The 27,487-nt window shown below is 39.1% G+C and overlaps 3 protein-coding genes across 11 annotated transcripts; all 3 read right to left on the bottom strand.

The window, feature by feature from the left end:
* Positions 1–511: 511 nt before the first annotated feature.
* Positions 512–8,249, bottom strand: MKKS (MKKS centrosomal shuttling protein). Of its 4 annotated transcripts, none has more exons than XM_077872205.1 (4): positions 7,265–8,249; positions 4,508–4,683; positions 3,242–3,352; positions 512–1,267 (listed from the first exon to the last, which is right to left on the bottom strand). In XM_077872205.1, exons 1-4 carry the CDS (start codon positions 8,247–8,249, stop codon positions 827–829), a joined length of 1,713 nt encoding a protein of 570 aa, XP_077728331.1. In that variant the 3' UTR covers positions 512–826. The 4 variants fall into 4 exon arrangements, with proteins under 4 accessions (XP_077728331.1, XP_077728333.1, XP_077728332.1 ...); XM_077872207.1 differs by having other exon boundaries at positions 4,508–4,566; XM_077872206.1 differs by lacking the exon at positions 3,242–3,352.
* Positions 8,250–8,263: 14 nt separating this feature from the next.
* Positions 8,264–15,966, bottom strand: LOC144297943 (uncharacterized). Of its 2 annotated transcripts, XM_077872212.1 has the most exons (2): positions 15,837–15,966; positions 8,264–8,673 (listed from the first exon to the last, which is right to left on the bottom strand). In XM_077872212.1, the coding sequence occupies exons 1-2, from the start codon at positions 15,898–15,900 to the stop codon at positions 8,483–8,485; spliced, it is 255 nt and encodes an 84-aa protein (XP_077728338.1). In that variant the 5' UTR covers positions 15,901–15,966; the 3' UTR covers positions 8,264–8,482. The 2 variants fall into 2 exon arrangements, with proteins under 2 accessions (XP_077728338.1, XP_077728339.1); XM_077872213.1 differs by lacking the exon at positions 15,837–15,966 and having other exon boundaries at positions 8,264–8,635.
* Positions 8,454–27,049, bottom strand: LOC144297944 (uncharacterized). Of its 5 annotated transcripts, XR_013364890.1 has the most exons (5): positions 26,892–27,029; positions 21,159–21,248; positions 16,083–16,313; positions 15,841–15,991; positions 14,314–14,451 (listed from the first exon to the last, which is right to left on the bottom strand). XR_013364890.1 is itself a non-coding variant. In XM_077872214.1 (3 exons), the coding sequence occupies exon 2, from the start codon at positions 16,290–16,292 to the stop codon at positions 16,101–16,103; it is 192 nt and encodes a 63-aa protein (XP_077728340.1). In that variant the 5' UTR covers positions 16,293–16,313; positions 26,892–27,049; the 3' UTR covers positions 8,454–8,677; positions 16,083–16,100. The 5 variants fall into 5 exon arrangements, 2 of the variants coding, with proteins under 2 accessions (XP_077728340.1, XP_077728341.1); XR_013364889.1 differs by lacking the exon at positions 21,159–21,248 and having other exon boundaries at positions 15,837–15,991; positions 26,892–27,049; XR_013364888.1 differs by lacking the exon at positions 21,159–21,248 and having other exon boundaries at positions 26,892–27,049.
* Between the last annotated feature and the right edge of the window lie 438 nt (positions 27,050–27,487).

Raw genomic sequence — 27,487 nt, 5'->3', positions numbered from 1 at the left:
CTGCTATAGCTCCATACTTATTCTTCAAGCTGCATCCTGTATTTCTTCTTCAATTTATCAATGCATTGGTTACATTTGCATAAAATGCAAATTATATTCCTTGGTGAAACATCAAGTGTCTCTACTTTGAATATGAGAGTTGTTCTGGTTTCTTCTTTACACTACTGAGTGAACTAGAGAAATAACTTTTCCACTTCTTTTCTCTATACTGCTTAGTTACTACATAAGTAATTTTTTTCCTAATCACACATTTCCTCAAAATAACCCAAAGAACTGTGCTAAAACTGGAAATTATAGGTAGGTCAGGCTCGACGACAGTTACTTAACCACTGAATGATAGTGCCTCAGGTAAAGAACACTAAAGTTTTACTAAATGTGCAGTTTGAGTACTTCTCTTGATTGAACAATATGTATTGGGAGCTTTGTGATACTTTGGAATCTAATTTTAGATTTTAAACATGTGTAATTACTACTAAAAAGTATCTATAATAAGTATATCCAAACTAAAGCATAGATTAGGAAGTTTTTTTATTTCTGTACTCTTGAATTATGTAAAAATAACAAAAACTTAGGACATACAGAGGCATCTGTGGAAGCCCTAAGATAACTGTACTATCTTTAATAACAATGCTTCATATTTTTAATATGCTATGGTATTTCTATTTAAGAATCATACTTTTCCCCCTTATCTAAGTATCTCTATAATTTTATGAATAATCTATCCAAATATGCATAGCAGGCCTTTGGGAGAGAAAAAAAATACATTCAACATTTTTCTTAACTGACACCTGACTAGGTTTTTAAAAAATATAAACGTGCTATCCTATCAATTTTTATCTTCAATGACATATGAAAGGTCCAAAATCAAATTGGCAGTCTCCACAGCCACCTGCAGGCCACTAAGCTTAGCAGTAAAACAGTCCAAGGTCAGGTTGTCGGCTGAGCCTGTAGCTTCATGTGGAAGGTAGGTTTGTGGTACAAAGGGATGCCGAGTACTTTTTAAGAAAGACCAGTGGAGTTCCTCCTGGCTATTATAGAGTCCACAGCCACATCTTGAGAGCAAATCTGGCCAGTTAACAATAGAGGGAGCCTCTGCGTGAGCAGACCAAAAGTGTCCATACTTCATGTCGGTAAGAACTTCACCTCCATCGTGTTCTAAAGAGCCAGCGACAGATTCTAAGGCACTGCAGAATGCTTCGGTGCTTAGTTGAAGTTCTGTTTGAGTACATCCATCATCTTTGAGAATGCTTTCTGGTTCATTACAAGTCTAAAGAGTAATAAAACCATTGAAAACACATACACAACCGTATTATAAAAATGGTTCTTAAAAATAAGATACTTGATCAGACCCTTATAAAGTTATTACTTATGCTCAATTTCCTTAGGGGTTCAGCACAATGTTAATGGGCAAACATGGGTCCTCTGGCCAGGCTATTATCCCTTAATTGGGTTGGTTATAGTATAAATATATGCTAGTCTGTTATCAGAATGAATGAATCAGAATAAACCCCATCATCAGCTTTCTCTGAATGACTGCCCAGTCATGCCTCCTCAATATATGAACAAGGCATAATGCATATATTAGGAGGAGGTTCCTGAAGGCTAATATCCAAATGAAGTACTTAGCTGGCAAAGTGTTTGAGATTTGTTTAAAATGAGAACACACATAATTATTGAGACAAAAGCCATTTAGGGACATGTGCAATTTTCACATCAATGTTTTAAAAATAATCTAAATTAATTGAAAGGTAATAAAATGCTAAACTTTTTTTGTTCCACCATTCTAAAAAAGTTTATCCTAGCAATTTCATGATAGAAGTAATATATTAGCAAGCTAATAACTGAATGATAGTTAAAACCCATATCCAGGGATCCCTGGATGGCGCAGCGGTTTGGCGCCTGCCTTTGGCCCAGGGGCGTGATCCTGGAGACCCGGGATCGAATCCCACATCGGGCTCCCGGTGCATGGAGCCTGCTTCTCCCTCTGCCTGTGTCTCTGCCTCTCTCTCTCTCTCTGTGACTATCATAAATAAATAAATAAATACCTTAAAAAAAACTTAAAAAAAAAACAAAAAACAAAAACCCATATCTAAATTATTTCAAAGCAGCAATCGCTTTTTTTTTTCTGCCCAGGTGGTATGAACCAGATGAGACCATCTTTACTGTGTATTCTTTTCCCATATTTTCAGTGCTGTGTTGTTTCTTCAAAATCCTACTCAAAAAACTTTCCTCTTCCAAAAAACTTTTTCTAGTTTACTTAATTCAATTTGCAGGCTATATTATTGTATATTCAGCATCAATACATGGGCACTAATTTTGTTTTTCGTAATGTATATTCTAGTAACCTTTCATGAATGGACTTTATCATCAAATAGATTTTAAATCATTTTGGGAACCAGGGTGGGGTATATCCGTAAAAAGCATGTATTCTCTCTCTAATCCTAGTCAGCCACTGGAAGCTATGCAGTCTCTCTTGCTTTCTTTTTTTATTTTTAAAGTTCAATGCAGGGCTTGAACTCACAACCCTGAGACTTGAGCTGAGTTCGAGTCAGAAGGTCAACTGAGCCACCCAGCCACCCCCTGCAGTCTCTTGATAACATTCCTGACTAACCAAAGAATCAACTGCAAATATCTGGAAAACACATACCTTTCTGTATCCATTTTCAAATAAAGTAGGTCAGTATTTATGAAATAATCAGAACTATCCTGCACTAAGTTTATCTATTATCAGGACACAGAGTTTCTTAAAATGAATAAAAAACATTCTATTTGATAGAATTTATATCATAAATAGATGCAAATTTAAAAATTATAATAGAATCTAGTGCTTAGAATGCTTTATTAAATGAAACTAAGTCTTTTCTTGATAGTCCAGAAGGTACTGAGTATTTTATAGAATCTTAATACTTTCATTATGACTATCAATTATTATCGTACCGCGGCAGTTGAAATCTGTATATAATTTACATTACCAGAATGCTCATTTCAACACACAGTATTTCACAATACTCAAAGATTGTGATCATTTGGTGAAAGGCTGGATTGATAATAATCGTTGTGATAAAGATACTACCTTATATTTGCAAGTATTATTTTCCTCAAGTGTTTTCAAATACAAAATCTGAATTATACTACTGAGAAAGTAAGCATTAAAAGCTGCAGGGTATTGTGATTTGGTTTATTATCTATAAAACAAATGTTGCTGAGAATTTAGATAATCTGAGCAGACTACCTAACCTACCTTGTGTCTGATATATGCTGCCAAATGAGTTTCAGTACAGCCGCCTCCCAACAAAACACATGGTTCCTTGATGGTTAATTGCAAAACATGCAGTGCAGTTTGACATGTGAGCTAAAAAAGAGACGAATTATCAGAATCAGACATTGGCATCAGACACACAAAGAAATATAACCATGTTTTCAAGGGAACTTACGTAGTAGACTCAGAGCTGAATTTTAGTTGCAAAAGAAAAAACTTGTGTTGCCAAGGTTGTAATGTAATTAATACATTTTGGAATAATAAAGATTAGAAATTAAAGAAAAATACTTTAGCCAGATGTTTGTCTCCATGGACAAGATTAATATCATCTTTCATATATACTTCGTTCTTCAAACTGAGATTCACAAATGGATGGCCTCAAAATAACTGGGTCAGCAAGGTTTGCTAGTATTTCTACTAAAAAAAATTATTTCAGTCTAAATAAGTTAGCTGTATACCTGCTATAGAATACCATTCAAGTTGCTGTGGAAGTAATAATATCTACAATCCAGTAGTAATAAAAACAGAGACCTTTCATATTTACCAAAGATATATTCTTGAGTATACATGAATCCTTAAGATTGTGACCAATACCACAGGTTATCACTTTTTTTTTTTATGATTTTAGTTATTCATGAGAGACACAGAGAGAGAAAGAGAAAGAGAGAGAGGCACAGACACAGGCAGAGGGAAAGCAGGCTCCGTGCAGGGAGCCCGACATGGGACTCGATGCCGGGACTCCAGGACCACGCCCTGGGCCAAAGGCAGGCACCAAACCGCTGAGCCACCCAGGGATCCCCCAGTTATCACTTCTAAGTTGCGTTTGTTATTGCTGGTAGAAGACAATAAATTCTATTAAGAGGTGGATGATGGGTATGGCTGGGGAACTAATTTTCTCAGTGAATTATTCATACACATTAGCATAAAAAAGTACAGAGTTCAAGTTAATTACTAAGAAAGTTCACATGTTAAAAAAAAAGAAAAGTTCACATGTTAAAGATCTTTACATTGCTTGTAAATACTAGAAATAGTAACTGGTAGCACGTGCTACCAGTCTACTGTAATATCACAGGTAAGTAAATCAGCTTACTTATGACTTTAATTCCATCATTTTTGTTGTTTTTGCTTTCTATATCACCTGGGAAAGTTACAAAAAACAAAATACATAGCTCACCTATATGAAAAAAACTATTGTCTATTTAATCCCTGCCTCAGCCCCTAGATAATGGAATGCAGTCTGTGACCTACCTTCAGCTCATCCCAGGCAGTATCATTTCTGTTGCAGAGAAGCAAGCTGCAGATAGTTGCTTCATAAGGAATAAGATGAAGAAAATGTTTGAAGCCAAATTTTGCAGGGCACAAATCTTTCACACTTCCATAACTACTAGGAGAGATTGAGCCTATGGAACCAATAGGCTGTGTTCCTATTTTTTAAAGTTTAGAAAACACAAAATATATGAGTAAAGATGGAACTTAATAATCATTTAAAATTGATTCTTAGCCAATATTAAAAGTCCCACAAGCATATACTTTAAAACGTGAAATATAAATAACAAGATGCTTCTAATACCTATAAAACAAGTAGTATTCTATTAAAATGATATACAAATAAAGCAGAGGTTCTTTTGGTTTATAGACTTCATTGAACATCTGTTAGGAGCTATTTTGTATTCTCTAGAAAAAGGCACACAGAAATGTGAGTATATTTTCTGGGAGCTTAAAAAATTTGCAGGAGCCCAGAAAATAATCACTGAACAACTAGACTTCTTTGAATAATTTTTCTCTTCTGAAGCCTCAAAGATTAAGGAATACTTGGATGATCTAAAATTTAAGGATTAAAAAAAAAACCTACAAGATTTATTATTTCATTTGGTGGGTGCAACAGAAAATCTCTGTATTGAGAGGATCTGGCTCTGCAGCTTATGACCCACTGGACACGAAGCAAGTCACTCATGTCACTTAATTTTTCTGAATGGGTCCCCCTACAGGAGTAAAATGGGGATGGTATTATCTCCTTCACAAATAAAACAAATCAAAGGTTCAATCTTCTGTATGCCCATGACAAGCTTCAAACACACCAGGGGCCCATGCACAATAGCCCTACTTAATCTGTATCAATAAGGAGGAATGTTGTCTGAAAGGGGGGAGGATGGAGGTAACATTAACTTAGATAAACTAGGGACAGTGGAAAACATAGTTTATCTGAGCCATGGGCTCAGGTGTAGTTGTTTTCCCCCTTCATCTCCAAAGGTCTTTGCTCCCAAGAACCAGGATTAAAGCTGTGGCTATTTACACTATGTTCTAATTATATATGGGATAAATAAGAATTGTTGGCTGGTATGGTAACCCAGTGCCCCCTTGAACTATTTTTTTTTTTTTTTTTTCTAAGATAGGTAGAGACACAGGCAGAGAGAGAAGCAGGCTCCATGCAGGGAGCCTGATCTAGGACTTGGTCCCAGGGCTCCAGGATCACGCCCTGGGCCCAAGGCAGACGCTCAACCACTGAGCCACCCAGGTGTCCCTAAACTATTATTTCTATGGCAAAATGTTTCACATTTTAATATTTTTGAAGTATATATTCTTAAAAAGATTTTATTTATTTGAGAGTGAGAGAGAATGAGAGTGCATGAGCAGGGAGGAGGCGGGGAGGGAGAGGTAGAAGCTGACTCCTTGCTGAGCAGAGAGCCTAATGAGAGACTTAATCCCAGGACTTTGGGATCATGCCCTGAGCCAAATGCAGACACTAAACCAACTGAACCACCAAGGCACTCTGTTTTTTGTTGTTGTTGTTAGAGAGAGTGAATCTTTAAAACTCTCACAACCCTGAGATCATGACCTGAGCTACAATCAAGAGTAGGACACTTAATCCACTGAGCCACCCAGCTCGAATTTAAAAACTAAATAATCTGTAATACCCAATATTTACAACCGGAAAAGTCATGAAAAACCAGTAAATATTTAAAACTATGGGTCTAATCCAGAACATCAACAATGAGTTCCACAGAACCATTTCCATTATTTAATAATTTCCACTTTGACAATCGTGGACAGCCTTATAAAGATAGGGCAATAACACAGATATTAGGTATTCAATACTGACATACATACTACCACCTTTTAATGACTTGTTAATAACTAAAAACTAAAAATAGTAAACTTTAACAATGGCTTGTCTGATAAGTGTTGCAATTGATCAGAATGGAATGACTGATATCAATGCAATTAAAGGGATATTGAAAGTGGCTCAAATCATGAACTCTACATTGTCAGGTTTCTTTGGCTGTAATTAATAGGTGAATATCAACCTTATGTCTGATTTTAATTTACAAAATACAGTGAATTTCTTGCCTGTTACAATTCTGTACCTTATCACGTTAGTCAGTTAAACAAACGTTTTAGAACACCTACTGTGGACCAGGCCTGTTGTCCGTACTAAAAATAAAAGACAGTCCTGATTCTCAAGCTCAGCTGGAAATATCTGGGATATTTAAAGCTAGTGTGCGCACACATCCACCCACCTACCCACCCCTAATTACGAATTTAGGCAGAAGTACAGTAGTGAAGAGGTAGAAAAGTAGAGAAAAGGAGATATTTTAGCTATAAAATTACCTTCTGAATATAATGGAAGAGGTTTGTAATATTCAAGTAGAAGAATTTTGTGTAAAGTATTAAAGACCTTAGGATTGTGAAGCTGTTAAACTTCTCCATATTCCTAAGGTATTTGGGGGAGTTAATGGTTTTAGATTTTTAACGGATTCTGTAGCCTTTTTGGGATTGGAAAATACCTAGAAATTGCCATAATCACTCAATTTTTAGAAAATGAACATTATAGGATGTTTTTGAGAAACCACCTTTTCTGGCAGAAACGATACACATGCTGTTGAGGTTGGCAGCTTCTAAAATTTTTCAAGATGTTAACAGTGACACACATCAAGAAGGTCTCCGCTCAAAAAAAAGGGGGTCATTTATTAACTGTAAGGAGCAAAAGCTGAAGGTGCTTTTTACCTGTCACTTTACTCAGGGGTTCCATCAGAGCTACTCCAACTCGGTCTATGGCAATGACACGATGCATACTGAGAAACTGTTTCAAAGACGGGTGTATAACTTTCTGACACACAACAAGATCTACGTGATCACTGACAAGCTGCCTCCCTAAGCTGAGCAACTGCTCCAGGACTGCATTTTCAAGAGAAACCCCGTAAGTGACCACCATAGTTCCTTCTCCAGTATCAGAGAGATCTCCTGATAAAGAAGCACAAAAGAGTGCCACCTTGAAGGCTTCGGATTTTTTGATAGGTAAGATCTTCATCAACTGAATTTCTGACATTTCAATAAGAATTCCGGGTAATACACTAGAATCTAAAACCCTCTGACCTTTTAAAGGCACAATTATACTGTTTCCTAAAATGAGGCGGTCTTTGGTGTTTTCTGGAATTGTAAGCAAAAAGGCTCTCAGAATCAAAGCACTGAGATGGTCTCTTTCCTCTCTGGTGAGCATACAGGCAGGTTTACTTGTAACGATACTGCGCACCAAACAAAGGAGGGTCTGAGGACTACTAAAGTCAACTAGAATTCGACAACCACAGGACTCGGACTTGAGGTAACTGGTGCAGAGGCTCAAGAGATGCTGATTTAATTTAGTAACAGTGGTGGGTGTCAAGCCTGTTCTCTGAACATTTTCAATCAGATTGCAGCAAAGAATGGCTGTGAATAAGCCACAGTCCCTGAAGCATGACACGTGATTCTGCATGGATGTTGTCAGGATCTTTAAGATGGGATGGGTGACGGGAAGGTTAGAGAGTAGGGCCGACGACTGTGAGGTTGTACACACACAGCCTCCGAAGCCGCTATGCACTTGCTTCAGCCTACCCGAAGGGCCATAGCTTGATGTCAGGATTCCTTTCAAGACACAAAGTGTGGCCCTGACTCTCTCACTTGTCAGTGGCTCACTTTTACACAACGACGGCTTTTTAGCTTCTAAACGAGACATCTTACTTCAGGTGGTAATTGGTGAAGATGGCTTTTATTTTGTTAACCATGTTTTTTCTATTTACTGCATTGTCAGGGGTCTTGACATTTAGAAAAAAAAATTAATCTTCAGGAATGGAAGTCTTGAACATGTAACAATGTGGCTATAAAACTAAATAGCTCCAGATTTATGAAGCTAATTAGCATGTAATGACTTAATGACATATTAGTAATTCCAAATATTTATTTTTTACTTCATTCTCCAATACTTTGTTGTTTGCCTCTAGATTGAGATTTTACAGATTCTTTTGCAGCCCTCTGTATAAAGTATGTTCCAAGATGGACACCTATGAAAGACACCCCAGCTACAAGAAGCCAGTTCTTTCTAATCCAGCTGGTGTTTTTCATCTCTTCTTTCAATATCAAGCTCAGATTCAAAGACGCTTCTTTCTGTAAGAAATAAAGGAAAAACATTTCAGAGAAGTAATTCCAAACATTTAATAGAATGCAGCTTAATATTTTGATGCTCTGCTCCCTCTTTAGATAAAGGAATTACTAATTGGCACAAGACTCCACAAAATCCACTCAGGCTAACAGTCATTCCTTTGTTCTTCAATGAATCCCTACAAGAAAAAGTACTGATATCTGAATGATTTTGGAATGCAGAACATCATAGCTAGAAAGCTTACAGTAAGGCTATTTGAAAATAGTATGCCTCTATAAGAGAAATGCTACATTATAAAACTCATTATAAAACTGAGTCTTTAAAAAAAAAAACCCAAATGTTTTTATTCTCTAACATCAAGATTTAATGTTTTTTCTATAATTCTGGTTTACTTGGAAACCGTAGGTCTAAACAAAGATACACTTACATCAAACCCTGCTTGTAAATAATTATGAAATAAGAGCACTGTTAGTCTCTTTATAGTAGACACACTCTGTATTGTACAGGCTACCTCTAACTGTATAAATCTGCACAGCACATTGTACCAAAGAATAAGCCATGTCTTTTGGGGGCATCTGGGTGGCTCAATCAGTTAAGCGTCTGCCTTTTTTTTTTTTTTTTTTAAAGAATAAACCATGTTTTCAATGTTTGGCTAACATCAGAACTAATTTTATACAGTTTTATTCCATTAATCAATGATTGCCAGTTTTAATGTCCTACAACTGAATCCTCTCCAAGACTCTGGTTAATGACAGTACATATAAAAACCAGAAGATATGCTGTTTGACAAAGAGAAAAATGGGATCTGATTTGCAATTTGATCTCAAAAGGTCTAAATACAATAAAATGTTAACAAGTGCAGTTGCAACTTCTGCTGGCTTCCTTAACAAAGCTGTAAATAAATTGTGTGCCTTGAGGCATAAAATCCTGACACTTTAATAATGTGTGCAAAAAACATAAAAAATCTCAGGTCATAGACCTTATCTGTTGAGGTTAGGTGCTTTGAAGGTGAAGATTCAGCCAATTATTATTTTCAGGAATATGATAATTATGCTCATCACTTGGACAGTATTTAGCATAAATAAAACTAATTGGACTACCAGACTACAGTATACCTGAAGTAGATTATGGCATACATAGTGTGATACAGACCAAAAAGGTGATGTGAAGATGTGCAAAGAGGTGAGGAGAGGGAGGGAGTGTTATTCAAAGTGTTATTTTGGTTACCACTCCTCCCCATTTAAAGGACTGTAACCATGGCAACTGGGCCCAATAAAGGAAAGGCAATGATGGCTAGTTTTCTCCCCGCAATAAAGCTTTGGTCGTCTTTTTTTACAAGATGAGGAAAAAATCTTTCATCTTAAGCCAGGAACAGCCAAGGTACTTAAATATTATTTCAATGGTTATTTTAGATTCAGCAAAATCTGGGACATACGTTTAAATGAAACCTTAGTGAAGTGACTTCCATACATTATTTTACATGATATAGTACAACACAAATCATAAATCATAACAGAAACTGAGACCAATAAAATGATTTTTCTAGTTAAAAAATATTTTTTTTTCAATATGTAACAGTGACACGCAACTTTTCAAAAGTGGAATTTGTTAAGTTGGCACCTCTAACAGTCTTGTGGTAGTGAGACCAGTAACCCCATCTTTTGGCTAATATCTCTACAAAATGAGAAAGGAAGAAATCACTGAAAATGCTGGTGACTCCCAAATCATTTTTAGGATGTCAAAATTTGCTAACTTGTGGGTCTAGATCCATATAAAACAAGCTACAATTGAAAGAAATGAAATGAACCAAACATATTCTATAAGGCTGGCCAGTTCCAAAGGCTACCATACATGAATGACTGACTTCCTGGATGCATGGGCTTGGCAGGCAGGCTTTTGCAGTAATGGTAACTTAATTAAAATAACAGTAAAATTTACATGACTGTATTCTGAATTTAGACATACATTATAAATTATGATTTAAAGAAATAAAAACAGGTAAAGTTTTCTCCTAAAAAAAAGCCAGGTTTCCTTGGAGAAATGGCTGATTCTAGGTTTGAGGTAAGAAACACACAAGATGAGCTCAGGACTGTTTTTTTTGTCAAAAAAATAACATATTTGGGTCATATTGAAGAGCATAGGAAAAAAAAGAGGCGTCAACTTGGAGGGCATCCAAGATGGTACAATTTGAGTCATAAAAATAATATTGATAATAATAGCTTGAGATAATTCAAATAATATGCAAACTCATGAATTCACATTGTCATCAAACCCCAAAACCCTCATTGCTATTAGGGCATTAACTCATTTTTGTAAAAACTGATAAAGAAAATAAAGCAATTATCTTGCTTTTCCTGATAAATGCATTTTGAGGGGAAACTGAATTGCTGATGAGGGAAAGTTGTTCTAGCTCATAAATGGAAAAGGAATGACAGAATTTGAACATCATTTTGCAACCCCTAAGGAAAACCACCTTTATGGCTGGCAAATTACAGCCCATGGGCCATATCCTGCCGACTATTTTTGTAAATAAATTCTTATTGGCTCATGCTCATGTATTATGAATGAATGCTTTTGTGCTACAATAGAAACTTGAGTAGTAGACTGTATGGTCTGCAAAGCCTAAAATATTTACTGTCTGGTCATTTATAGAAAAAAGTTTGCCAATGCCTAGACTAGAACAATGATCATAAATAATTTTTTTTTGGGGGGGAGGGTCAAAGGAAGAAAGACAGAATTCCAAGCAGGCTCCACACCCATTATGGAGCCTGTCATGGGGCTCGATCCCACAATCCTGAAATCATGACTTAGCCAAAATCAAGAGTCAGACACTTAACGGACTTGAGCTACCCAGGTGCCTGATCATAAATAAATTTCTAATAGATTTTATAATGGAGAGATTGGACTGATAATGTACTTTATTTTTTTGGAAGATTTTATTTGGGCAGCCCCGGTGGCTCAGCAGTTTAGTGCCGTCTTCAGCCTAGGGAGTAATCCTGGAGACCTGGGATTGAGTCCCACGTGGGGCTCCCTGCATGGAGCCTGCTTCTCCCTCTGCCTGTGTCTCTGCCTCTCTCTCTCTGTCTCTCATGAATAAATACATAAAAAAAATCTTTAAAAAATTTTTTTATTTACTTATGTGAGAGAGAGCGTGCGACAGAGAGCTCAAGCGAGGGGTGGGGAGGAACAGAGGGAGAGGGACAAGTAGGCTCCCTGCTGAGCAGGACCCAGGACCCTGAGATCATGACCTGAGCCTACGCCAGAAGCTTAACTGACTTAGCCACAGGCGCCCCATGACGCACTTTAATCTTAGCAACACTGAAAGTGGACTAGATATTAAAGGTGAAACAATATGATTCACTAGGATGTATACCATAATAGCACATCTGTGAAGTATTCTTTTTCAAGAAGAAAAAAAGTAAATCAGAGCAGGCCTTCTGATCTAACTACCAGATACAGGAGATACGGGAGTGAGAAACTCATTAAATGACAAAATGAGGACTCAATCAACCAAATTCAGAATGTGGGACATTCAAAAAGCAGCAGACTGGAAGGGGAAATCTAGTAGTTGAAAAGAGAGAGATAATATCTATCAAATGCAGTATGTGGACCTTGTTTGGATTCCAATTCCAACAAACCACCTATAAGGGAGATTTTTTATTTTATTTTTTATTTTTTAAAAGATTTTATTTATTTATTCATGAGAGACACACAGAGAGAGAGGGAGAGAGAGGGAGGCAGAGGGAGAAACAGGCTCCATACAAGGAGCCCGACGCGGGACTCAATCCCAGGAGTCTAGGATAAGGCCCTGGGCCGAAGGCAGGCGCCAAACTGTTGAGCCACCCAGGGATCCCCAGGAGATTTTTTAAGAGACAAATTTGGAAATACATACACGGCCCTGGGTATCCAATGGTAGTAAGTTGTTACCATTAATTTTTTTAGTGTTGTTGGTGGGAACATGAACTGGTACAGCCACTCTGGAAAACTGTGTGGAGGTTCCTCAAAGAGTTAAAAATAAAGCTACCCTATGACCCAGCAATTGCACTGCTGGAAATTTAGCCCAAAGATACAGATGCAGTGAAACAGCAGGACACCTGCACCCCAATGTTTATAGCAGCAATGTCCACAATTGCCGAACTGTGGAAGGAGCCTCAGTGTCCATCAAAAGAGGAATGGATAAAGAAGATGTGGTTTATATATACAATGGAATATTACTCAGCCATTAGAAATGACAAATACCCACCATTTGCTTCAACATGGATGGAACTGGAAGGTATTATGCTGGGTGAGGTAAGTCAATCGGAGAAGGACAAACATTACATGGTCTCATTCATTTGGGGAATATAAAATACAAAAAATAGTGAAAGGGAATAAAGGAGAGAAAATGACTGGGAAATATCAGTGAAAATGAGAACATGAGAGACTCCTAACTCTGGGAAACGAACAAAGGGGTAGTGGAAGGGGAGGTGGGTGGGGGGGATGGGATGACTGGGTGATGGGCACTGAGGGGGGGCACTTGACGGGATGAGCACTAGGTGTTATGCTGTATGTTGGCAAATTGAACTCCAATAAAAAAAAATACAAAAAAAAAAAAGATAGCTTGTGCTATATGAAAAAAAATTTTTTTTTCAGTGTTATAATGCACTTACCGTTGTGTGTGTATTTATCCTTAATGTTAAAGATATACACTGAAGCTTGGGATTTGCTTTAAAATACTAGCAGCAATCAAAAAGGGGGTGGAGATGGAAGGATAGATAAAAGAAGACTGGGAAAATATTGTTAAGTGTTAAAGCTGGGTGATGGATAATCAAGACTTGAATGTACTGGGATGCCTGGGTGGCTCAGTGGTTGAGCGTCTGCCTTTGGTTCAGGTCGTGATCCCGGGGTCCTGTGATCAAGTCCCACATCCCGTTCCCTGCTTCTCCCTCTGCCTGTGTCTCTACCTCTTTCTCTGTGTCTCTCATGAATAAATAAGTAAAATCCTAAAAAAAGAGTTGAATATACTATTCTCTATTTTGGGATATGTTTGCAATTTTCCATAATAAAAGTAAAAGTTATGGAGTGCCTGGGTGGCTCAGCTGGTTAAGCATCAGACTTGACTGAGTGACTTTCTTTTTTTCTTTCTTTCGTAGAAGATTTTATTTATTTATTCATGAGAGACAGAGAGAGAGAGGCAGAGACATAGGCAGAGGGAGAAGCAGACTCCCTATGGGGAGCCTGATGCAGAACTCGATCCCAGGACCCCGCGATCAGGACCTAAGTCAAAGGCAGATGCTCAACCATTGAGCCACTCAGGTGCCCCTCAGACTTGATTTGGGCTCAGGTCATAATCTTCGGATCCTAGAACTGAGCCCTGTGTTGGGAATCTGTGCTCAGCAGGGAGTCTGTCTCCCCCTGCTTGTGCACCCCTCCTTGCTAAAATAAACAAATCTTACAAAAAGTAAAAACTAAAAAATAATAAGGTACATATAGCAGTACATTTTTTTTGATAGAATCAGTATTTAACTCACTCTGAATCTGGTTTAACATTTGCTCATCCCAAACTTGTTTTAGTATCTGTTTCTGATGCTTGACTAGCAGTGTTGATCACTCTAAGACTTCTAAGTGCTGCAACACTGACATCCAAAATCTCTATTTTTACCTTAATGTTTTAGAGGGGATGTTTTCTTTTCTCAACTTTACTTTTCCTCTAGGAATACCTCAATAATATTCCTTGTATTTCTTTTCACAGAAGGAGAAAACAAACCCCAAAGTTTGGCTATAGTAGGCCTCCAAACTCCTATGACAAGAATTAAAGGGGAAAAAATTATGCCATAAGTAATACACATACACACTATATTACACTATACATGAATTCTCACTCCCTCTACACACGCACACCTATGCACTCTCTCTAATGATTTCATTAGTCTAGAAAAGCTCAGAGAAAAAAAAAAAAATCAAGCATCTAATAAACTCTAACTCCCTGATCATGTCCACTAAAACTCCCTTTATAAACACAAATCTTACATAGAATGTCTTAAGGATACTTTTTTATGAAGCTTCTGATATTTTACTATTTGGCTTTTTATAATAATTGTCTAATACTTTAAGCCATGCTCTTTCCTTTCTCTTTGAGAGCATTTAAAAAATAAAATCTTGATTTAAAATAATGTAATATTATATCATAGTTTTATCATGTCAAAATCATAGACCTTTTAAGAACGAGGAAAATCTTACTGAAGTCTTCCTTCTATAAGGAGCTGACCCTAAATTGACCTACCTTATGTCAAAATTTAAAGCACATTATTACTCATCTGAAGGTCAAAAGGTATATTAAGATAGAAAATGCTCCACAATTATAGGGCTATAATTCTCTATTTGGGGCCAGATTAATTTCATAATTCAGAATTTCTGGGATTTTAGAAAAATAATATAGTGACTAGTACCCATAATCAAAATACTATAGAGTTTAATACCCATAAGCAATATAATCATAATATAACACTCATAATCGAACATAACAGTATTTCTGCAGTGAAACTAAATATTCATATTGAGTGAAATACAGACTGTAAATTGCCTCGTGTTAAGATCAAATTTTGCTACCAAAGGAATTATGACAAAACCTTTTGGATTTTAGAACATTTTGGAATTATACTTGAGGGATTATAATCCTCAATTATGTAACTATATTCTCTTACTTTAGTGACTCTCAGAAGTAAATTATTTTGAAGCTAAAATATTAGATACAAAAAATTATAGATATTAAAGAAGGAATACAATTAGTATTATTTGCCTTGGAAAGAAACAGAACAATAAAAATAAAGGAGAGAACTTTTATAAGTTACAGATTTATATGCTCTGGGATGGATTTATGGCAAGTACACAACTGCTCTTTTGGACACACCCAAATGATCTTTGCAACATCCTTAATGAAAAGGAAAGGATAAGTAATGGGCTATTCTTTCTCCTTTCATTCAAATGACTCTGCAAGGCAACTGTCAAAGGTCTCCATGGAACAAACTTTTCTAGAAGCAAGCGCAGAATAATATTATATCAGTGGGTCATAATAAAAACAGTAGGTAACTTATTACCAACTTAAACTTTTTCCTCCCAGAGCTATTTTTTTTTTTAAAGATTATGTTTCTCGGGGGATCCCTGGCTGGCTCAGCGGTTTAGCACCTGCCTTTGGCCGAGAAGTGATCCTGGAGACCCGGGATCGAGTCCCACGTCGGGCTCCCTGCATGGAGCCTGCTTCTCCCTCTGCCTGTGCCTCTGCCTCTGTGTGTGTGTGTGTGTGTGTGTGTGTGTGTGTGTGACGAATAAATAAATAAAATCTGTAAAAAAAAAAAAAAAAAAAAAAAAAAAAGATTATGTTTCTCATCATTGGAACATACCATTTGGTTGACCAGATTAAACTGAACTTACCTGAAGATTCCAAGCCTGTTATTTCCCTTGGATGTGATTCTTCGGAGGACATCCAAGTTCCGGATTTTCTGGCTCAGAAACATTGTCCTTATTAGGCATTTGGAAAACAGGGCTGCTCTTGATTCTGTGCCATCCCATATGTATGAGCCCAACTAAAGGTACCATGACAATTAGAACTTTATAGTCTTTCCAGAAGTTCTGAAAACTCATAGTACTTCAGCATCAGTGAACCTAGGAAAAGGGCAACAGGTAAAGTAGAGACAAGAACAAAACAACTCCCTTCAAGTTACATCCATGAACTGTTACAAGTAGAATATTGCACTCTAATAAAAGTCAACTATTAAATATTTTGGGGCGCAATATAGTGTAATATTAACTAACAAAAATGGGTTTGTTGGGGCAAGCCCGGGTGGCTCAGTGGTTCAGCGCCGCATTCAGCCCAGGGCGTGATCCTGGAGACCCGGGATGGAGTCCCACGTCGGGCTCCCTGCATGGAGCCTGCTTCTCCCTTTGCCTATGTCTCTGCATCTCTCTCTCCTTGTCTCTCATGAATTTAAAAAAAAAAAAAAAAAAAAAAAGGATATGTTGTAGGTTCAAAGGGATAGCAGGAAGTCAGGCTTGAGAAACTTATAAAGCAACATAAACCTTTAGTTAAAGATTGTAAAGGAGCCATATGACCTGCTAGAAAAGCTATAGAAATCTTTGGAAATGCTCATGCATAGATATCATTTTCCTTATATAATTAATTATATATTCTCTGAGCCACAGTAAAATTAGATTAAAAAAATTACATTTAGTCAGAATTTTAACAGAAGAATCAAATGGTAATCCTTATACATGCACTAAGAATTTAGATTCTGCATTCTGACACACGTAAGTGATGGTGTTTCAGCTGAGATTGGGACAGTCATGCATGGATTCCACACGTAGCAAGTGAATTTTGGCATGCACTCTGAGGTAGAATGAAGTAATGCCATTTCTACTTATGTCCGGAAGCACAGGATTTTAATGTTTACCCTTATAACTAATAACTCTACCCTATAGGGTTTACTGTCTACCCAGTTTACAAAGAGAAATTGGGGCTAGTAGCCTGCCTGGTGTTACAAAGCTAGGTGGTATTTAAAAAGATTCCTTTCCTCTGTCTTGGGTTTGGAAAGCATGGGGTGTGGTCCAGGAAGTCTGTTTTTGATGATCTGTTGGGTTTGGGAACTTGAGTCTGGACAACCTCTAAAAACTCATTATACTTTTGAATTTAAAGGATGCTCATTAGATTTTAGGGGTTAGACTTATGACACTATGCATGGGCCCACTTTCAGAGTTCCTTTCCGAGCACAGAAAGACAATAAGGACTACTCCATCAACTAAGGAGTATAACTAAGAATTAGAATTAGGTTCAACTGCACGTATCTGAGTTTCAGTACCATGCAGTCTTTTATGTTACAATAATTTTGTATGAATGCCATTAGAAAAATGTCTGAACAGAACTTTTACTCTTTTCCCTTTTAAGTCAAGATTAAAATATGCTGCTAATGAGTTAAACACCTTAACTGCCTCAGTGTTCTGTGTGCATTAAAAATAGAGGGGTACGTGGGTGGCTCAATCAGCTGAGCATCCGACTCCTGATTTCCGCTTAAGTCATGATCTCAGTGTCCTGAAATCCAGCCCTGTGTGGGGCTCTGTGCTCAGCAGGGAGTCTGCTTGGGATTCTCCCTCCCTCCCTCTGTCCTATGTGCCACTCTAACACATGTGCTTTCTTTAAAATAAATAAATCTTAAAAAAGAAATAAACAGGGATCCCTGGGTGGCGCAGCGGTTTGGCGCCTGCCTTTGGCCCAGGGCGCGATCCTGGAGACCCGGGATCGAATCCCACATCGGGCTCCCGGTGCATGGAGCCTGCTTCTCCCTCTGCCTATGTCTCTGCCTCTTTCTCTCTCTCTCTGTGTGACTAATAAAAAAAAAAAAAAAAAAAAGAAATAAACAGAAAGCTTAGAGTTATGCCTATGTACACATATCACTTCCAGCATTAGAAACCCTTTCTCCCAGTGTCCAAATCCACATTTTATAAGGACTTTGTTGTAAAACTTAAACTATTATATGGAAAAAATAATGGCCTACTTTGTAACTGAAAGTATTTTATGCCCTTTTCCTGTTCTAAAGTGCTCTTGTGGGACCCTTGGGTGGCTCAGCAGTTTAGTGCCTGCTTTTGGCCCAGGGCGTGATCCTGGAGACCCTGGATCAAGTCCTGCATCAGACTCCCTGCATCAGAGCCTGCTTCTCCCTCTGCCTGTGTCTCTGCCTCTGTCTCTCTCTCTGTGTGTCTTTCATGAATAAATAAATAAATAAATAAATAAATAAATAAATAAAATATATAAAAAAGATAAAGTGCTCTTTTATCCTATATACTTTTTGTAACCTTTAGGGACCATACCTTTTATTGACATACTTATGTTCTGTCTCTGGAGAAAGCCAATCACAATGAACTGTATCATTAAATTTCACTGTGAAGCCCACTGTACAAAATGCCTTCAATTTGAAGATACAATAAAACCCTTCGTGATTTGGGGTAATGAGGAAGAACTATAGTAAGGACTACTTCATAGAGGGAAAGAGAGACAGGCTGCACCAGTTAACTGGCTTGTGTTGACAGATTTGATATTTTGTCCACAAAATACCTTCAATGAAAGGTTTCAAAGATATCGTCATTCATATCTAGTCTCATCAATACTTACGGTGACTCCAGCACCTCCGACACTCTCGACATGAGGTTATCAAGACACATTACTTTTAATGGATGGCATCTCTTCTATTCACAGTTTACTTCTCCCTGATTACTAACATAATTCAGTATTTATCAGATTTTTCTTGAATTACAAACTTTTAGGGAAACAGTTTACAGAAAAGAGAGTTGTTTGTATAAAAGAATAAAATAATAAAGTTGGGACAAAGAACTCAATAACTAAAATTCAGAACCAATTGAATAAACTACAATCTGTAACAGCTATGTTTGGGAATGTGTACAGAATATTCTCTCCATGTAGAACACAGTGTGATGATGTACCTGTAAACTTTCTTTGAGAAGAGTCTGGATTAGCATCAAGTTAGCGTACGTTTAATGACTCCTTGGGTTATCCAAGGGTTAAGGACAAAGGAGGCATTCCATTTTATTTACATAAACCTGTGTTTGACAGTCTATTATTCATTTCCATTAGGATAACTTAAGGGTCTATGTATCTTTTTCTACACTTAGGCTTAGTTAAAACTGGGAATTATTATCTATTTTGGTTGAAAACTCATTATTGGCCATTGTCACTGAGGTCCCGTTAACAGGCTTCCTGGTTAGCAACTAATGTAGACTGATCTAATGATTAATTGCTTTAATGTTTATGCAACATCTACATGCCCCCATTTCCTCTATATCTCATATACTGATTTGGCTGATGGGAGCGAGAGGCAGGTAACTATTTTCCAGTAATAATTCTGTTGTACTGAGATGCTTGGAAAACTATCAGGATCAGGATGATAGGGCTTTTTAATTTACATAAAAATACTACCACACTGTATACCTAATAGTCCATCTCCATCAAACCAGATGGAACTAGCAATCTTTTAAAATGGTACAGAAACTTTAATCTTCTTCATTTCTTTCATATAATAGCTTTCCAGCAATCATATGTATCCAATTGCCTGAAGAACCCACTTCCCAGGACAAAACACATTAGACTTTATTAGGTAAAGCTCATTATTAGTTTTAAGAAAAAAAACAACAGACTTTTGAAATTTGACATTCAACCTGGAAGTGAGGTAATATGCTCCTTATTTTATCCCTATCTTCTTGTGAAGCTTTAACATACAATCAAATATATTTTGGGGATAAAATTTTAACAATTTTTCTTTTTTTCAATTCTTTTGTGGGATTTTTTCAAAATGAAAAGTAGCATCCTGCCATTTCTAATATGATATAGGCTTGCTTTTTAAAGTTAGAAAATATAGGGCAGCCTTGGTGGCTCAGTGGTTTAGCGCCATCTTCAGCCAGGGGAATGATCCTGGAGACCTGGGATCGAGTCCCACATCAGGCTCCCTGCATGGAGCCTGCTTCTCCCTCTGCCTGTGTCTCTGTCTCTCTCTCTCTGCCTGCGTCTCTCATGAATAAATAAATAAAATCTTTAAAAGTAAAAATAAACTTAGAAAATATATAAATAAGGAAAAGAAAGCTCAAAACGTCTGTCATCTTTACATGCTGTTTTAATAATCTTTTCTTGCCTAAGAATATAAATCTTCATTATTTTTGATAGCTGCATAGTTTTTGATTGTATGCAGATAAGCTAATTTGATAGATCTCTGATTGACAGAAATTTGAGATTTGTCTCAATGTTAAAACTTATTGCTAAATGTGCTATGGCAACAAAAATTCTTTTTTTTTTTTTAATTTTTTAAATTTATTTATGATAGTCACACAGAGAGAGAGAGAGAGAGAGAGAGAGAGGCAGAGGGAGAAGCAGGCTCCATGCACCGGGAGCCCGACGTGGGATTCGACCCCAGGTCTCCAGGATCGCGCCCTGGGCCAAAGGCAGGCGCTAAACTGCTGTGCCACCCAGGGATCCCGGCAACAAATATTCTTGAAAATATTCCAGAGTCCTTGCTTACAGTCCCTATATGCCTCAGGATAATATAAAGAATTATCAGATTTTTTTCATTAACTCATTTTCCAAATGAATTTATGAGATTTTTAAAACCTTGACTTTTACAAAGTCTCATAGTATCCCTGAGCAGAAGGGATACTGAGATTCAATTTGGGAAATGGGAAATTAAGCTAAATACAACTTCTCTTGAGATAGTCCTTCCCTCAAAACACCTGGCAAGTCATTGCAAGTGAGATAGAGCTCTTTTACTGACAGGAGAGATTCCTGAGTCTGAAACAAAACAAGAACGCACTCAAAATGATCAGATTTGATGAACAGTAACAGGCTGGTCCCTGAAAATAAGGAAGTCCTTCCTGTTTATTCATTGAGCTTTACAAGTTTGCCTGGAGTGAAGCAACAGAAATGAGAGCAGAATGATTTTTCCTCCTCCTCCTTACCCGACTTTGGTGGACCTGCAACTGCCTTTCTCTTATCTTTTCTGAATCTTCTTTAAGCGCACTTTTAACAAACCAAGAAAGCATGGGACTCTTGGAAAGATGAGAGAAAGGGAGAGAAGTAAAATTACTAAGTTTAGGTCAAGTAAAATAGCATGTATAGTTTTATTAATTGAAAGGACTTTCGTTAAATTTAAAATACATTCAGAGGCAATCTTAACACAGATAATGCTTTTATATACTCTAATCTTGCATTATTCCAAAGGTTTCTCATTTTGTTTTCATAGCAGTTTTATGAGGCCACTTCATAAATGAGGAAAAAATATATGATTGATTCCAAGATTACTTTCAGGTAACTGTGGGACTCAGCTTGGGTTTTGGAGTCCTAAAATCTTGGCTGGTATTCTTTCAGGCCATTTTCAAAAGTCAAGAATTAGTGACCCAGCTTTGGCAGTAGAGTTAATCAGAATTTTCAGTGCACGATGATGGACAAGAAGAACATTCTGAGTGCATCGTGCACACTTGTAAGAGTCACCGAGATCAACTATCCTAATGCATTAAGCCTGGCATGTTTTTCTGATTCTCATGTCAGGTATGTAAGAGGTTAACACTGGTCTTGTGCCAACTTATCCAAAATTAAGAGTCTATATCCTGCAAATACACATCTGTGACCTACTAATAGTTCAGATTAGCTGTGCTAATTTTAGTTCAGTTTTCTTTAGCTTAATTCTTAGTACAGAATGAACAGCAAGAGTTAATGAACAAAATGGGGAGAAGCTTGCTTTATCTCCTCCACCTTAATAAAATATTGTAATCTTCTGAGTACATATAAATAAAAAGGCCAAGAAAGGAAAACACAGATATATTACTTCAGACCACAAATAGTATCTCAAGTTACAGTATTTCTGTATCTAAAGTAGCAACTCTCCCTCCTTCTACTATGTATTACAGGAATTATCTCTTCAATTTCTACCATTAAGGCCTCTGACAGGCTTGCTGCAGCTTGTCACATCCAAGCTAAATGAAGGTTTCTGGGTGACAGGACAGTAAGGCAAAGGACCAAAAGGCAATGAAGCTTCCTACCAAATCCTAAACAGCCTGGTTCTAGATGTCAGTTTACTCTTTCTGTGTAGCATCATGTCAATTACAACCATCAAGTTTTGTTACTGGCCATTACTAAATTAGGCCTACAGCAACCTAGGTCCAAGAAATATTCTGTAAAAGGTCATCACTTTGTCTACTGGGCTTGCTGAGCGCCATCTGCTGGTCTTTTGGACACAATGTAAGGTAGATTCTAATTCAGGCTTTCATTACCGCTCTGCTTAAAAGTATTTGAAAAATAATAATTTTTAAAAACTTCCACCAAAAGTAATTTAAATGTGAAGAGGACATTAGACAGAATGTTAAACAAACAATTAGCCCAGATCTTGTAATTATATGTGATGAAGTTTACTGGAGCTGTAGAAGGCCTTTTCTTTTACAATGATAATGGTGGCTTTAGTTATTTGGGAAATCTTCATTTCTGAACTCCAATCTCTGACATCAAAAATATCCTCAGTTTTTAATATGGCAGTTTAAATGTTGGCACTTTCTGTGTATACATTTGAAATTTCTGTGTACTGTCTTCATGCTTATTCAACTGAGTGACATATTAGAGATCAAGTGTTTCTTTTTTTCCCCCCTTTTCTATCTGTATCATCAAAAATAACAGTTTTGCTGAATTTTCATCTTGTAAAAACACACACACCAAATACATTACTATCAGCTCTTGGTGAACTGAGTGGATCATACCCAAGTTCTAAAGTTTCTATTTGGTAAAATCCTACGATAGTTCTCCCCACTCCCAAGGTCGGCTTGACCTACACCCAGTAGCTACTGTGCTTATAGCACAGCTGGTCTAGAACACAGTGAAGGTCAACGTTATGTATTTTATGGTCTCTACTACCTCTCCCACCATTGATGTGAATTCAGTGTCTTTATAAATAAATAATATACTGAAAGCATCACAAGTTATATGGGAGCTTTACTAATTGTCGGCAGCCCAAAATTTGAACAGTGAATGAGTGATTAGGGCCTAATGAAAAAGTAAATCAGTTTACTTCAGGCTGTGTATCAGAAAGGTTGTGCTGTTGTTTAGAGTTTATACCTAAGTATACTTAAACTTTACATTCCCTTGCTGTTTTTACAACTGGCTGCCATTTGATGCTGAGGATGGTCGGGGAAGGGGAGTGCGTATCATGCTGAAAGCCAAATTGTTCCAGATCAAGTGTGCAGTTAACTGGTCCCTTAGGGCTACAGCAGTGACCACATACTCCTAGTTAGCTCTGAATCCCTAAAAGAGCGATTTCTATCTTCATCATTTTCAAGAGTTCTATTTTACTCTGCACCTGTTTCTGCAGCTAACCTCAGGGCCAGAAGAAATTGTGGCTATTGGGTATTAGCACTCTCAGCTTCCTGTCTCACATGTAAAACTGATCCATCTCAGCTCATCTTACGCTCCTTCCTGCTACTCCATTATCCCTCTTACATCTCCCACCTCCTACTTATAATGGGTCTTCCTCCTCTGCAAAACCTGACCATTTTTCCCCATTGAAGAGCCCAAACAAATTTCCTAAAGCAACTGCCCTTTCCCGGTCTCCCTTCCAGCTACTATGCACACGGATTCCTTTCAAATAATGAATCCTTTCCTAGAGTCACTTCCCACTTCCATTTTCAAACTCAAGTAATCTGCTTTTGTTCTCCACTCTCCATGGAAACTGCTCTGTGAAGATCACCAATCTTTCCCTTACTTGATCTCTGAAGCATTTGGATGTGTTCCAGAAACTCCCTTAAGTACCTGGGACTCTGGTCTGTTCCTTGTGAGTCTCCTTTAATGGCTCCTCGGTTTCTATCCAGCTATTCACCCTCATCAAAGACCTGTTCTCAGTCGTCTCTGTCTCTTCCCTGTGTCCGTTCTCTGCGTGGTCTCACTCACATCCACAGCTCCTATTATATATAGCACATCCATCCATCAATGTTGGCTGCACCTTCATCTTCAGCTCACACACATCCAACTGCTACTGTTCACCTCTACCTGTACCCACAAACAGTCTAAACTCATTTCACATAAATATGAATCCTCTTTCATTTCCAAACTGCTGTTCTACCTCTATTAACTATTTTGGTTAAAAAACAAAAACAAAAGCATTACCTTCTAAGCCTTTCGAATTCAAAAGTCTGGATATAGTGGTCTCTGCCTTTTCCTTGTATTCCTCATCAAATCAGCACCCAGTCCCGCCATTTGACATGATAATCTCATATAACCTCTCCCCACAGTCATAGTCCAGACCCTCATCACTTCACGTGATGTCCCTGCTTATAATCTCAAAGTGTGGTCCAGTCATCAGTAGCATTAGCATCATCACCTTATGAGAAAGGCAAGTTTTTGGGCCACCTCTGACCTACCAAATCATAAACTCTAGGGTGGGGTCCAGTAATCTGTGTTTTTTAAGTTAAAGTTTGAGAACCACTGTTCTCTTTTGCTCCTCCCTAAATATTCTCCAACCATTTAACAGCCATCTCGCAAAAAACCCAAATCTGGTTGTTTATGCTTTGCTTAGAAGCCATTAGTGATATTTTTTTATTTGAAGGTGAAATCTAAATTTCTTAGTACAGCACCGAAGCCCACCAGGATCTAGTTTCTATTTACTAGTTTTCAGAAGGTAAAGCACAGCAAATCATTTTAGTAAGAAGGCACTGCTGGGTAGTGCGATTAAGGGGATGAACTGTGGAATCCTATTGCCTGAGCTTTCAATCTCCACCTCAGCACTTCAAAGCAATAGTGTATTATCATTTAATATTTCAATTAATATTTGGTTGTAATTTATAAAACTGAAGAGTATTGTAGAGACAGATCCCAAAACAGTGTTTCTATCACTTGGGCTTAGCAATTTTCACGTCGAATACATGTGAGATTAATTCTATCCAAATGTCTATTGGGTACTACAGGACATTAGGCTGGGTGAGGGTGGGACTACTGTAATGAATGAGGCATGGTTCCTGTCCTCAAAGAGAAAGCTTGAGAAGAGAAAGGCACAATCCAAATAAAACATGATTAACTGCTGTATGCGAGCAGGAAACCCCCCAAAAACAAAACAAAACAAAACTGTAGAGATTAAAAGTCTTTACCAAAAGTCACTAATTTTTCAAAACTTCTGGACCTCTCAGTTTCTCCTCTCTCTTCCTCTGAATTAGTTCCCATCTATTTTTACGTACTCCATCTCTAGTCATAGCAGGGAGTCAATAGGTATGAGAACCAGTAACAGCCACCCACTGTAACAGAAGGTAGCAGCCATTTGTTTTCTGTTGTATTCTCAGTGCAGAGCAAAAAGCAGAGTATCTTCCCCCACCTTGTCCTGCACAGGGTAGCTCATTCTTGTGCTTCAGCTGTAATTCACGTGTCACCTACTCAGCCTTTTTCTGAGCACCCACTCTGAATTTCTTCCCTCTCCCACACCCATTACTCCCTAACACATCCCACCACTACCTTCAAAGCCCTACTGTTGTGGGGGAATGCTATGATGTGCCACCCCGATCCCCTTTAAGAACGAAAGGGTTATTTCCCTAGCTCTTGGGATTGCGGAGACAGCCCTCAGTGGTCAGCCCCCTTCCAGGAATGACTTGGTTGAAGAGCGGAGGTCTCCCCTTCTTTTCAGTACAGCAGGCATCCAATGACCAGCCAGGTGGACCCCAGTACCACAGTTAAAGTTCCCTTGGGGCTGCAGTGCAGCTTAACTTTTTCTATCCACCAATTCCTGCTTCCTTTATTCCTCTGTGAGACCCAAAGAAGTTCTTCCTAATAAACGTCCCGCCCACAAATCTCCTCCTTGGAGTCTGCTTCCCAGGGAACCCAACCTCGTATAATCCGGAAACATCCTGCTCATTATCAGAGTGCTTGTCTATGGTTTCTTCTCCCATCACTAGAACATAAGCTCCATGGGGGTCAGGGACTGTGTCTGTCTTGATCACTGCTGAATCTGCCAACTCGGCACACTGTCACCGATATCACTTGTTTATGAATAGAAACACAAATGGGCAAGGGTAGTGAATGACTGGATCAAACTGCCAGAACTGAGGGCCTCCGACACAGCAACAGTATCTGGGCATGGTCCTGCTCCAGAAAAAGATGAACCTGACCCGGGGGGGTTTCCATCTCTAAAGGATTTCCGTCCCCATAAAGTCAAGTCCCCGGAGCCCTGCTTCTGCTTCCACACACTGGGCACTAGCCACGCGGTGCAACAGTTCTGACGTCCAGGTCCGCGTCAGGTGGCCCCAGCCCCAGCCCCAGCCCCAGCCCCAGCCCGGCCCGGCCCCTCCCTGCGAGGGCGTGGCCGGCCAGTCCCGCGCCCCAGCGAGCAGCGGGCGGCGCAGGCGCAGTCGGTGCCTCGGCGGGAACACCTCCTGCATCTCCTCCACGCGTGGCCGCGCACACGGGGCGGGCGGGGGCGGGGGGTCTACACCCAGAACTCTACCTCTACGGGAACACTTGCACCAGCAAACACGGGCTGCGGCTACGTTAAGTGTCGGTCTTTAGCTTTCCAAGAAGCCGGCCTCCTCCTTGTCCCCGCCCCCAAGTATCCTTCAGCGAAGACGCCAGTGACCTTCCTGAGACGGGGAAGGAGGCACCACCAAGTCCACCTCCCCTCTCTCCGGGCAGGCAGAAAGCAGGTTTTCCACCTGCGGTGCCAGCGCTCTCACCTGCCCGCCAGCCGCTGAGCCTCCCTAGGCCGCCGCCGCCAGCTGGCCCCAGAGGCCGGGCCCCGCGCAGCCGCCGCAGCCGGAGCTGGTAACCTGCGCTCGGCGCGCGGACACGGAGCATGCGCGGCGCTGGGCGGGCGCGGGGGCGGGCGCAGGCGCAGGCGCGGCTCACAGGCCGCTTCTCCGGGTTCTCGCGAGGTTCTCAGCCCAGAAAGCCTTTGGCCGAGACCGGAAGGAGCCGGGGGCGGCGCTTATTCGGTGTTGGTCTCGGCGAATGAGTTGCAACTAAGGAATTTAAATAACATCAAGTGGACGTGTCAGGGCACAGAATCGGCCAAGTGGCGCGCACTTCAGAGCTGTTATTGAATGAATGACGAAGTAGCCAACGGTTTTCCGCAGCCCGGGCTTCCGAGGGCGCCGACTCGCCGTCAGGCGCCAATTGCCTCCAAAACCAGGAGAGAAGGACTCGCTCGGCCCCGCCTCCCTGGATCGGGCTGGAAAGCGGACATGCGCAGTGAGAGCCGGCCGCCTTCACGGAGCTTTCGCTCTGAGCCCTGCCTCTGAGGAGGTCGGCAAAGTGCAACTTTACCCTAAAC

The sequence above is a fragment of the Canis aureus genome, chromosome 26 (genome assembly GCF_053574225.1).
Source record: "Canis aureus isolate CA01 chromosome 26, VMU_Caureus_v.1.0, whole genome shotgun sequence".
Lineage (NCBI taxonomy): Eukaryota > Metazoa > Chordata > Mammalia > Carnivora > Canidae > Canis > Canis aureus.
The sequence above is the reverse complement of the archived record's forward strand: the minus strand, read 5'-3'. Positions and strand labels throughout refer to the sequence as shown.